This window comes from Galleria mellonella, unplaced genomic scaffold, assembly GCF_026898425.1.
Source record: "Galleria mellonella isolate WM207_F2 unplaced genomic scaffold, CSIRO_AGI_GalMel_v1 utg64, whole genome shotgun sequence".
Lineage (NCBI taxonomy): Eukaryota > Metazoa > Arthropoda > Insecta > Lepidoptera > Pyralidae > Galleria > Galleria mellonella.
The window spans coordinates 4,829,216-4,841,278 of NW_026442133.1; the positions used below are offsets into that span (position 1 = coordinate 4,829,216).

Sequence of the window (12,063 nt, forward strand, 5' to 3'; positions counted from 1 at the left end):
TCCACACGTGTGTGCTAAGCCACGCTTGCTACAATCCACCTGCGTGCGTGCCGAACGCGCTATGAGATAGAGCGCAGCGCAAGCGCAGAGCCCGCCGCGCATTCGACGGGATGTGTCGTGTTTAGTGTGTTATGGTGATCTCTTCGATATCATGGGACCCCAATACGACTATTGCCTCCGAGCTACAAGTGAGTCTCCAATATACTATACAATTCGTATACATATTATCGAAGTTTATTCGCTCGCGCCCGCCCGCCTAAAATTCGCTCGGAGATAATTATGAAACTTTTATAATTTTCTTTGGCCTTTGAACGCGCGATATTTTTTAAATATTTTTTGTTAATTCTTGGAAATTCATAATTACATTTAAGTAATTATATAAATTAAAAATTTTATGCAGTAAGAAGTGTGTATATAACTATTTACATATAACTTTAATACAAGCATTTTATATTATATTAATACTGCATAATATATATTTTTTTATATTCATGTATTATGTACCTGCATAGAGTGTATATGTAGACACGTAGTTACAACGAGTTGCCTATATGTAGCTATAGGTAAGTACGTACTACTTACTGTACAGACCTATAAATATGGATAGATAAAAGTACGTCTCTTGCATATTAAGTTTAATTAATAGTTGTATTGATATACGTAAACCAGCATGCATGCAGCAGCAAAATAGCATGTTGTTTTATTAGATACTTTAAAAATTATTTTTTACTTATAAATATTTATTTTTTTATTAATAATTAAATAATTAATTTGATTAAAACTAACGACCAAATATTTCAAAAACTCTTAGCTTTATTTTAAAAATTAATTGACTCTGCTAATATGGTATTAATTTATTATAAAAGTCTAATATAAAATATTATATGATACTTTTATATATAATTCTGTATTTTAAAAAATGATGTAATTATAATGATGATTAAGTAGGCCATATCTGATTTATTTAATTAATGTCAAGAACGTCCGTTTTACTCATTTATTTGAAAGACCGTAACGCAATTATTCAGAAAACTAATAGAGAATCTTTTACATTATTTCCGAGAACTCTGATTGATTCATCAGACAACGGATGCTATACATATATCCCACTGTGTTGGCAGATGTCGACTTGCTTCCTTAATTACGAGTACGTAGATGAATTCGATGGAAAGAGTGCCGAAAAACTATTATTTGATTATAGTTAGTATTAATGTATTCATAAATATTTATGATGTACATATGTATCGTATAAAAATAAATGAAAATAGGAATAAAAATAACTTTTTTATGTAATATTTTATTAATGTGATAACAATACAATAATTAATATTAGATTAGCGTGCACATTCCAAATTAAGTATCTGATTGTGTATATTTTCTTTACTAATTCGTCAAGTAAATGTTTGCAGGCATCGGACTAAAATTATTGAATGGATATTGATGACATTTGGCTTTTTATTTAAGAACTAGTTCCTAGGTTAACATTAGAATATTTTTCAGTTGAAAAACTGTAAAAAATACAAATAAAATAATACAAAAATATAGCGGAATTTATTTCCAAGGGAAAAGATAAAAACATAGCGAGAGAGGTCTACATATTTACGAGTAATATCAAATCAACAATAAATCTGTTCGTTAGTACCCCCATAAAAAGTAGCAAAGGGCACACGCATAGATACTAAAACCATCAATTATTGTCATATACTCGTACATCATCACTATTCTCTAATAAAATAATATCAGTTAATAGACAAGCTTTAGCTACAGTTACTAAGTGGAAGTACCATTGTCATATTGTTTGTGTCATCTCGTTTTTATGTTCGACCGCATGTTGCCGAGACCAGACCCTTCATTCATCCCTTCTCGTATAGAAAATTTTGGATTCTAATATGCTCCGCATATGCGGGATAGACAAAAAAGTACAAAAACGAGTAGTTATTATTTGTTACATCTATCAAAGTTTGAGTTTTTAATCTCATAATAGCGTTGCAATATAAGTACCTAGTTGATTTTGATTGTGTATTATAAATGAGTGTTTATAATAATAGAATTACTACTTATTACTTTGTAATGTATTTGTAAGGGAATAAACTGAGAATGAAAGAAAAAAAATTGTGCGTGCCTTAACTTCGTTATCTCGGCGTAGTCTAGGCAGGGTGGACTATTCTACGATTGCTTTCAATTCGCATTTTCCGGCTTCCAAAAGTAGGTTGCTTGCTCCACTCAGTCCGTACTGGACGTAATGGAGAGCCGTTATTTCATTGGCGTTATTGAATAATTCTCGCAAGGCACAGTCGACGAGCGGTGGCCATCGTGGGACGCCGTTGTTGTTGCCATTATGATTCTTGGTAAATGACCATTTACTATCTTCTCTTTCTTGTCCTTGATTTTTAGACAAAAATTTAGGAAATGGAAAACAAAATTGGAAGTCTTTATATATGTATATACTTTATTTATACCCCTTTGAAAGCACTTAAAATACAAAGCAAGTTATACGATTAAGTAAGTAATACCTTTACATAATAAATATTCCATTTTTGTTTCAGATAATCCATCTTATTTCGCGCTACCAGACAAAGACCTCACTGATAGCGCGGAATCACATGGCGCGTCATCGGAAACATATTCTCGCTCGGCACCAAGTCGCGTTTGGCCTGATTCTGTCAGACCCTTGGGTTCTCCGCGTCGTAGAGAACCAGAAAGTCCAAGACGGAAGGAATTCCGTGCTCTGCTTCGTTCACTATCAGCAAGAGAGCCGGAGCAAGCTGAAGCGTTCCTCAAGGGACAACCGAGACCTGGGGACTGTGCTCCTGGTGATATGAGACATACCTTTACTGCTCCACGAATAAAGTAAGTAATTTTAAAAATAACATTTGTTGAATACTGATATAGAGGTTGTTCTTAAAGTCTACATTAATACAGGAAAGGCAAGATTAGTGCAAAAGTGGTGACTCCAGAAGGACACACACAAGAACGTGAAGAAGTATTCTATACGATACCACTGCAAGGCCGTAGAAGACATTCTGTCGGAGGATACCTAGCGACGGGCGGCGTAGGTGGGGGTGAAGTCACGGCTGTGCCTAGTGAGGTGCCTAGGATGCCACCCCCTCGATTCACTCCCAAAGACGAGGATGCAATAAAACGCAGGAGACCTAAAAACTTTCCTTTTAAAGGTAGGTAAGTGTTTATAACATTTTGATAGAGTGTTCTAACAACCTACATTGCCTGTGCAGAATAATTCTGAAGATATTAGGTACTTTTATGATTTTAAATATTTGAAGAAGGTACTTCTGCTCTGAATATTTTTTAGGTCAGCCCTTGTAATCGTTAGTACTCTAATAAAAACAAATAGTATTAAAGTGAAACCTGATAAATGCTTAGGCGGTTAAAACATAAATCATTTATGAACAAAATATATGCTTTACATTATTTATAAACTAACCAAGTATTATATTGCTTTTACAATATAATACTTGATTAGTTTATTATCAAACTCTATATTTGGGTATTATTTTGTTTTACATTTAATTGATACCAATATTAGGTGTTTTAATTCTGGAGAGAACTAGACTCGGTACAATCAATTCTGATGAATTAATGTATCATGGGGTACATTTACCCTCTTTTTCCAAACATCTCATAAACATTAGCTATTTAAGTATTCTATTTCTTTCTTTTGTGCTATATTCTAAATTTGAAAGAAAGCAATAAAAGTGTGTAATAGTTAAAAAAGATTTGTAGAAGGTTTTAGTTTTTATAAATAAGAAAATTTGTACAAAAATTTTCAATTATTTATCTCGTAATATTTATTGCTTACAACAATCATATAACCCGATTATAATAATTTATATAATGATATATGATCTAAAGGAAACCGTACTAAAATCTATTATTGGGCAATCATTATGGACATGGAAGTGAACTTTAATGATATAATGATCATAAACAACTCAATCGAGACGTAGGATAGATATAAGGAGAGCATTGCTCTCTCTCAATGCAACTCTGACCCTACACTGATAACAAAGATGCATTGTTCCGAAATACGTGATGAGTGCGGTACTTTTGATTTTCTCCTATCTCACAAAATGACCTTTTAATAGTATCAATTTCAAATATTACTAATTAGTGAAACGTTGCGCAGTCATGTTCCAGTTTAATAAGTTTTCTATTGTATATAGAGAAGACTGCATATAGTTATCGGTTTAATAGAACATCTTTTATATATGGGTTGCATTGAACTCGTCATCAGGAGCGTAGCTATCATCATATATAAACTATCTTGTGGTCGTATGGAAATGATATCTATATCACATACGAATATATTGTGAAGACTATTAAATAGAAAGATACACAGATAATAACGTGTTATCGTTAAGTTCACAGAAATACGTTTAAAAGCTTATCAGTTTTCAGGAACCGTAAAGTTTCGCCGATTAGGAGTATCTTAAAAAAACGCGTACGGAATACAATCGAAACGTGTTTAGTGTTTACAGCGTCTTATTTGGTCACCGATAACGCTTGTAGAATATTTACACATGGCCCCAAATTTGTTTGACGTTTGACGAGATTAGGCTCGAGGGATGGCGTTGCGATTATTGTCGCGACGAGCTTTTAGTATGCGAAGTGCGTGCGCGTGCGCCGCCTGACGCCAGCACAAACAGTTCTGGCGCGCCGCGCCCGCGCCGGTGCACTCCACATCGCAAACCCACAGTACTCTACAACACTGGACTCAGGACTCTTGTACAATTTAGTGCCCTTTCTAGTGCTTGTATGCAGTTTAGTGCAATGTTGGATATTTAAATCGTTAGCTTTATAACGAAGGCTTTTGTTAACAATAAATAATCAAATGGTGGATAAAGAGATCGACACTATGGCTGACATGAGTAAGTTTGAATTTTCTTTGCCAATTTGTAAAATTATTAATTTCTCTTAACTTGTGTTGATTAATTGATGTTAATTTGAAGTTTATATCCATTGCGTTATCTAATAATCGTATTTTCAAAAAGGTGCTTTATTTGAAGAAATCTTTTAAATATATGAACAATAGCACCACCTCGGACTTATTAGAGTGTGTCGCCTATGGGACTTCTTATAAGGTTATTTATTTTATAACTTTAATATTTATACTGTTTGTTATTAATTTAAACAATCTTCTTGATTTCTAAATCAGAATAATTAATTAATTTTTATGTCTGTCAACTTTAAGTTATCACTTAGACCTGTCCTGTGACTATTTTTTATTAGTTAAATAATGAAAAAGATATTAACCAAGAATATTCTAATATTTAATAATTTTATAAATAATGGCAATAACAATGCCAAAGTCTAGCGGCAATAAATTTTGTTAAATTAATTAATATTTTTTATCCATACTTTAAATATTTATTAGTCTTAGTTCAGCGCACTGCAGCGATGACAATGATTTATTTTATTGTAATATCTACTAAACAAATAATCATTTTTAGTAGATACTTAAAAATATGATTAGTTTTAGTTTACTGAGCATATCGTGTATGCATGATATGAAAAAAATTTTCTGAAGTCATCTGTCATCAATAGTTTTGCAGTTTTGTATATATATATATATATGGAAAAGGAATAAAAAATTAAATACAAATTTACATATTAGTATATTAATCATAATATTTAATTGAATCAATAAAACTATTTTTAATATAACAACTTTGTAAAAGTCAGAAGCATAGTTTCGTCTGACTAATGTTTCAATGACCGTCAGTAAGTTGAGCTCAAATCATATATGTAGGTTTGAAGATGTCCAGACTCATTCAAAATCAATGTCAAAAAGACATCGTATCTCATTACCAAATTTTATATTGTCGTTCTCAAAAATCTACTCAAAGCAATATAGACCTTGTGTTTTAACAGCAGAGATTGGAGTTTAAAAAATGAGAAGCCACGTAGATTTAGCTCTTCGTGCACATTACTTATGCAGGCTGGCATGTATAGTTGAATAAACATGTTGTAATTTACATGCATCGAAGTGACTCCCGTAATGTACTCGCGATAGGAATATAAATGCGCAAACGCCTAGTATTCTGTGTTCTCGGTACAAGATTGCTCCCATAAGCTGTTGCCACTGTTGACGTACTTACTTGTCACAATTATAAATTTATTACGTCCTTAATAAGAAATATACAGGTGTTAATAATTTAAGATTTTATCAAAAAATACTGACTTCGTGTTGGCAAAATACCAATATAAAAGCAAACTTTTTCATTTCATTTAACCTTCTCTTTTTGATGTCGTTTGAAAATATTGTTATTAATAATAATTAGTACTTTGTATGAAACTATTTGGTAGTTGTTTAGGTAGAAACATAAAATACGGCCTGAAAATTGTTAATATCCTTTAACCCTACCCTATTAACTTGACAGTTAGACGCGTCGCCACGACGTATATAATAGGACGCCCAAGGTAAAAACTATATGTTTCACTAGTAAAACACTTTCTTTAAAAAATGCTGGCTATTTTAATATATGTTGATAATGTACTGATGTCTATGTTTTAAAAAAATAAACCAAAATAACCAAATCTTTCAAATCAGTATTTCAAAAGGTTACAGTTACTTTTATTATGAGTATTCTAACCAAAACTAACCCAAATGTCAACAGAAATAATATAAGCAATCTTAACAATCTAGTTATAAATTTTATGTTTGATGGGGGAGTAAGAATGTCATTGCATTCTTATACCCCCACCACACACATTTCTGCTACTTTTTATTCTTGAGATGTCGTAAGAAGCTACTGATGGAACAAAGTGTAATACATTCGTGCAAGAGAAGGTAAAATTAAAAGTCATTTGGCCAACATGAAAATACAAGTATCTTCATCTTATAGGAAGAAACTCGTGCTTAGTAAAGACACGATAGTAATTTCCTAAAAATAAACTGTGAAATATTTTATATATATAACATAACAATTAATCAGTGGGGAACAAACCTAAACATTATTATCAGTTGCTGAAGAGTACTATTAGTTCTCGTAGATATTACAGCTCTATTAAGTGCAATTAATTTGTAGGGTTAGTAAACAGGACACAAAGTAAATAATAAATATAACCAATACGAGCATTATCTAATGTGCCATGATTTTACTCTATTGTCGAACTTAACGAGTGTTTGTCCTGTTATCTATTAAATGCAGTTGAGTTATAACTTTGTTTTCAACTATCAATCATTACTATATCGTTCCACTATCACGAGGGAGACGGTAGTCGAAGACGGAGGAAACACAATATTATCTCTATACTTACTTATGATAGTCCTCAAGGTTAATTTCTAACAATATATTACATGTTTGATAAACTGTGTAAATGAAATGTTACTGAACTAATAATTTTTGATAATACCATTACGTCGGGATCATTAAAATATTTATTATAATAATAATAATATTTAAATGTATAAATAAATAATTAGATATCTACTCTAAACTTACTATACTTATATGCAAACATTTATAATTCAATGCAATTTGATGAAACACAGACGGACTTATTCCAGATTAACACATAGAATAGTTTTGATTATAAATCATGCAAACAAAGCCATTGGATGTAGCTAGTTTGTAATATTTAAATTCATCCGGTTAGTCTTGGTCGAGTGACTGATTCGTTAATGCAGGGCGGAAACTCACTGAGTTACAAGAATTACAAATTTGGGAAGTCAAGTTTGTTTTGTAACGTAGGCAAGTAATATAAAAGGATTGACGGAAATTCTACCCCCAGGGGGATGAAAGTTTGTATTCTGAAGCCTTCAAGTTAAAGATCAAAGTTAGAACTTAAAAATTTTTCTTTTCAAAGAATGAATAATAGGATTTTTGAAAGAAATAACTACATATTTTGTATATAATTATTTCTTTCGAAAATCCTTTCTGGAATCACTTTATTTTATAAAAGTATTTATTAAATTTAGGATATTTCATTACACTATAAAACTTTCATGCAAAAATTGTGATTTGAACTAAGTAGTTGTTCTATTGTATATGTATCTAATATTAGGTGTAGGATAAGATCTATAATGTCCAAAAATACTATTGTTATACTATACCCTAATCTATTTTTCAAATTTTCCGATATAGAGATGTGATCAATTGTAATTTACTAAATTTTAAATTAAAATGAACTATTGTCGATTAACAACTGTTACAGAATGAAAAAAAGGATATTTTGTTCACGTTCACATTTTGGTAAAATGACATTTGCTGCTGAATAATTTTAAAGGGTATCACTGCCGTACTTATTTCTGTATGAGATATAAATTTATGTAGGTTTCACTGTTTGAGTGTATCTACTAGGTTTTTTTTAATGGGTGATAATAGAATGGTAAACCCTGCTTGCGCTATTGGTATACGCTGGCGGGGCACCAGTGAGAGATGATAGGTAAGAATAAAAGCAGGTCAGTTAGCTAATTGTGAAGAATCCCACAATAAATAACTACGATGGTTTCCAGGGGCAAACCGCGTGGAGGTCGACCTGATAGGGTACATTGCTAGCAATGGAGCTGTTAGACCTCATTACTAACAATCCCTTTTACTAGGTTTTTTTTATTGGATGAAAATGGAATGGTAACCCCGCCTGCGCTAACGGAATACGCTGGCGGGGCACCAGTGAAGGGTAATCGATGAGGATGAAAACAGGCTAGTTAGCCCATCATGATGAAAGCATGAATGAATAATGATATCTGCAATGGATCACTTTACTAGTACACTAACACACATTACTTTCATCTGCATTAAAATACATTAAAATACAAAAGTTGACTTTATATCGTATCATATGATTTAGTGCTGTGGATCAGACTAAAAGAGTAAAAGATGTATGTTTATTTTCAAGTTATGAATCATGACCAGTTACGAACTCAATATACTCGGCGCCACCGTTTGTGGAAAAAAAAATTTATAGTGTTGCAAGTTAATATACAAAATTATATGAATCAAAAGCTTGGTTTAATAAATTCAAGTGTAGATTACAGAAATTATAAATATCCATTTAATTTAAATAAATACTTATCGATTCACAGTTATCCATATAATATAATAATATATGTCAAGACCTATATATCCGTATACTAAATGGAAATATTGACTAATTCCTGTAAATTAATTATGTAATCATTCGCATAACGCATTTGTTTAGGAATGAATCAACTTTTTCATCATAGTTGACGCTCTGGGCCGGGCGCCTGTTATTGTCGACATAATTATTTTGTATACAGCATCTCATACACTGATTCATACTCGTGACATTTTATGTTTGTCCAAGCGAATTTTATTCTTTTATTTTATTACATCTTTTCCTTTACTATTTCTTAAATTGTCACATTACATGTTCAAAGATAAAAAGTAATTTTCTCAAATGTTATAAAAAATAAAAAAAGTAAAATAGTGAAAGAACAGTGAATATCGCATTTAAATTTTAAATTCTGAAAACGATTTAAATATTTTTCTTTTAAAATTAATGCAAGTTTTTAATTTACTTCCGTATTTGTTGTATATAATCAAATGGAAAGTACCTAAGTACGAGTAGGTACATATAATTTTTAAAAGACTGAAATAGCTAGCAGGGGCGCAGTTCATTACGTGTAAACGAAGTGTTCACTGAATAAGGGAAATTTATGCTCCAGTGAAGAAAAATTTTAGTATTTTTATTAAGAACGTATTCAATAAAGTAATTTATTATTCAGTTATTCACATAGGATTTCATTTATTTTATTTGACAAATATAAAACTGCCTTAAATTTCTTTTACGAAATATAAACGGCGAAATGAAAGGATTTTACATAGTTATTTTAAGCTTTGTATTTTGAATTCAGTGTATCTTTATTTTTAGCAAAACTTGATAAAGTTTAAATATATATTCTAAAACACATGAATTTAAAAATTTGTAATTACTTAATTTATATTTGGCAACCTCATCTTTAAATTATTTCATACTCAAGGTTGTTACTTCTACTGTTTTGTACTAAATATTATTTCTCATTGTTTATATTTTATTGTTAGATAAAATTTCTTAATAAGGCAATGTTACTTAAATCTCGTCACACATCAAATGTATACAACGCTTTCACCTCTTTCGGAAAAGAGATCAAAAACCTACCGCGTAGGCAATCACTGAAGAAACTGCAGTATTTCACTCGACACATCAAAGCTGGCATCGGCCATTGAACTGAAAACCGAACGCAGTGAAGCGACGGGCATGTGTCCCAAATGGTAGCAGAGCTACCTTTGCTCTACTCCACTTAAAAAGCTTTTGGTATATTGTAATGGCCACTGTGACTTGAATCATTAAAAATAGCTCCTGCAAAGTATACATGTTGCTCGTAATAGCATATGCGTACCTATAGTTACATGGTAATCACATAAACTATAAGATTTTATCCATATTATGATGTAAATGATACGTAGAATCTTTTCGTATTTACTTAGTTCAGTAAACTAAATAAAGAATATATAAGTTGAGGGCAATTTTGAAAAACATAATTCTCTCAATAATTTATTGACTGATGCGTTTACTTTTCATATTAGCTATTCAATATTTATAAAAATCACAAATAAGTATTAAATAAATTAAATGACAGTTTGTGTAATACGAGTTAACTATTACAGAATTAATGTAGTCATAAAAACTTGTCGAAGCATTTAAAGACTATTTAGATTTGTATGATCTAAAAATCTTAATACGAGTACTATATATTGGGTAAATTAAAAATTATACCGATCAATATAACAAAATATTGAATGGCCATAATTTAAATCAATATCTATAACTGCATAGACTTCTTTTATATCATAAAATATGAGTAGCGACGTGCGCTCGTTGCATCTAATCGGCCATAGTTATTCCGGGCGACGCTGATAGACGTTTGTCTATTTAGGAAATGGATATTACATTTAGTCGGGTCTTCATTTGGCGGCAGAGGTGGGTAAGTATAAATCCGTACGAGTTTCCGGTGCGCGCGGTGCATAGCATATTTTGTAAGCACCAGTTGCGTGCCCGCTGCAATAAAAATTTTAACAGCCTGCGTATGTTTTCATTCACGTAGAGAAAGAATATGGAAGTGTGTTTTTAGGACATCGTTACATGACTCTTAAGGATAAAAGGGTTTACGAGTAGACAGTATTTCTTTCATTTAAATACATTTGCATAAAGTCTCTACAAACCATTTAGTATCTAATTTTAAGTGCACTAAATCCATTAATCAATGGCGAAAGCTACTCGTAAGTTAATTGACTTCAAGTGCCCAACTTAATTGCATTTCGAGACAAGAGTTATCATACATATAATCTTCTTAGTTAGCTTTTGTGTGTAATTTTGTTCGACTTGCCTGGATGAGCATCACAACATATTAAAATTATTTATTGTATATTTTTTTTAATATTTGGGAATAATATTTACATAATTATAATATTATTTTCAGACGTTTTTAATATATACTATGAAAACCGTATTTTAAAAATATTCGTAGCAAATTCGTAGCACACTATTTCACTGTCCACTAAAAACAGCAGCTAAAATGTGTATGTATTATTCTATATCTGTATTATAATGAGGAAAGATTTGGTTTTTTGTTTGTAATGGATAAATTAAAAACTAATCAACTAATGTTTAAAATTCCTTTAACTCTAGAAAGCTAAATTATCAGCGAGTAACATAGGCATATCATTTAATTTATATTCTATCTTCTCGTGCGAAGTAGGGCTAGAACGTTTGTTTATATATATAGGTAGTCATATTGAATAGGATTGTTGATTTAAATTTAAAATGTAAACAATTCCAATTGCACTACGAATTGGCTATTACAAATTTAGATTGCGTAGTTGTAGCGGTGATTAACAACTTTTTCTAAATAAATCTGTAGGAATGAAAGATATGTTTTTAAAAACGATTATAACCTGGAATTTCTCCAACACAGTATGAAGCATTCCGGGTCTAAGTTTGTTCTAGTGATTGTGATGTCAAATATAAAATGATAAATATGATAAAATTTTACGGCATCTGGACTCTGCAGTATGTAACGTTTTATGATGCGCTTGGCGT

The 12,063-nt window shown here is 31.2% G+C and overlaps 1 protein-coding gene across 1 annotated transcript in view; it reads left to right on the top strand.

The window, feature by feature from the left end:
* LOC113512416 (phosphoinositide 3-kinase adapter protein 1) overlaps window positions 1–12,063 on the top strand; it is a 22,035-nt gene continuing 9,972 nt past the window's right edge. Inside the window, exons 1-3 of the mRNA XM_026896300.3 lie at window positions 1–188; window positions 2,547–2,850; window positions 2,923–3,173. Of these exons, the coding sequence (XP_026752101.2) occupies window positions 152–188; window positions 2,547–2,850; window positions 2,923–3,173 (592 nt within the window). The 5' untranslated portion in view covers window positions 1–151. The remainder of the gene's footprint in view (window positions 189–2,546; window positions 2,851–2,922; window positions 3,174–12,063) is intronic.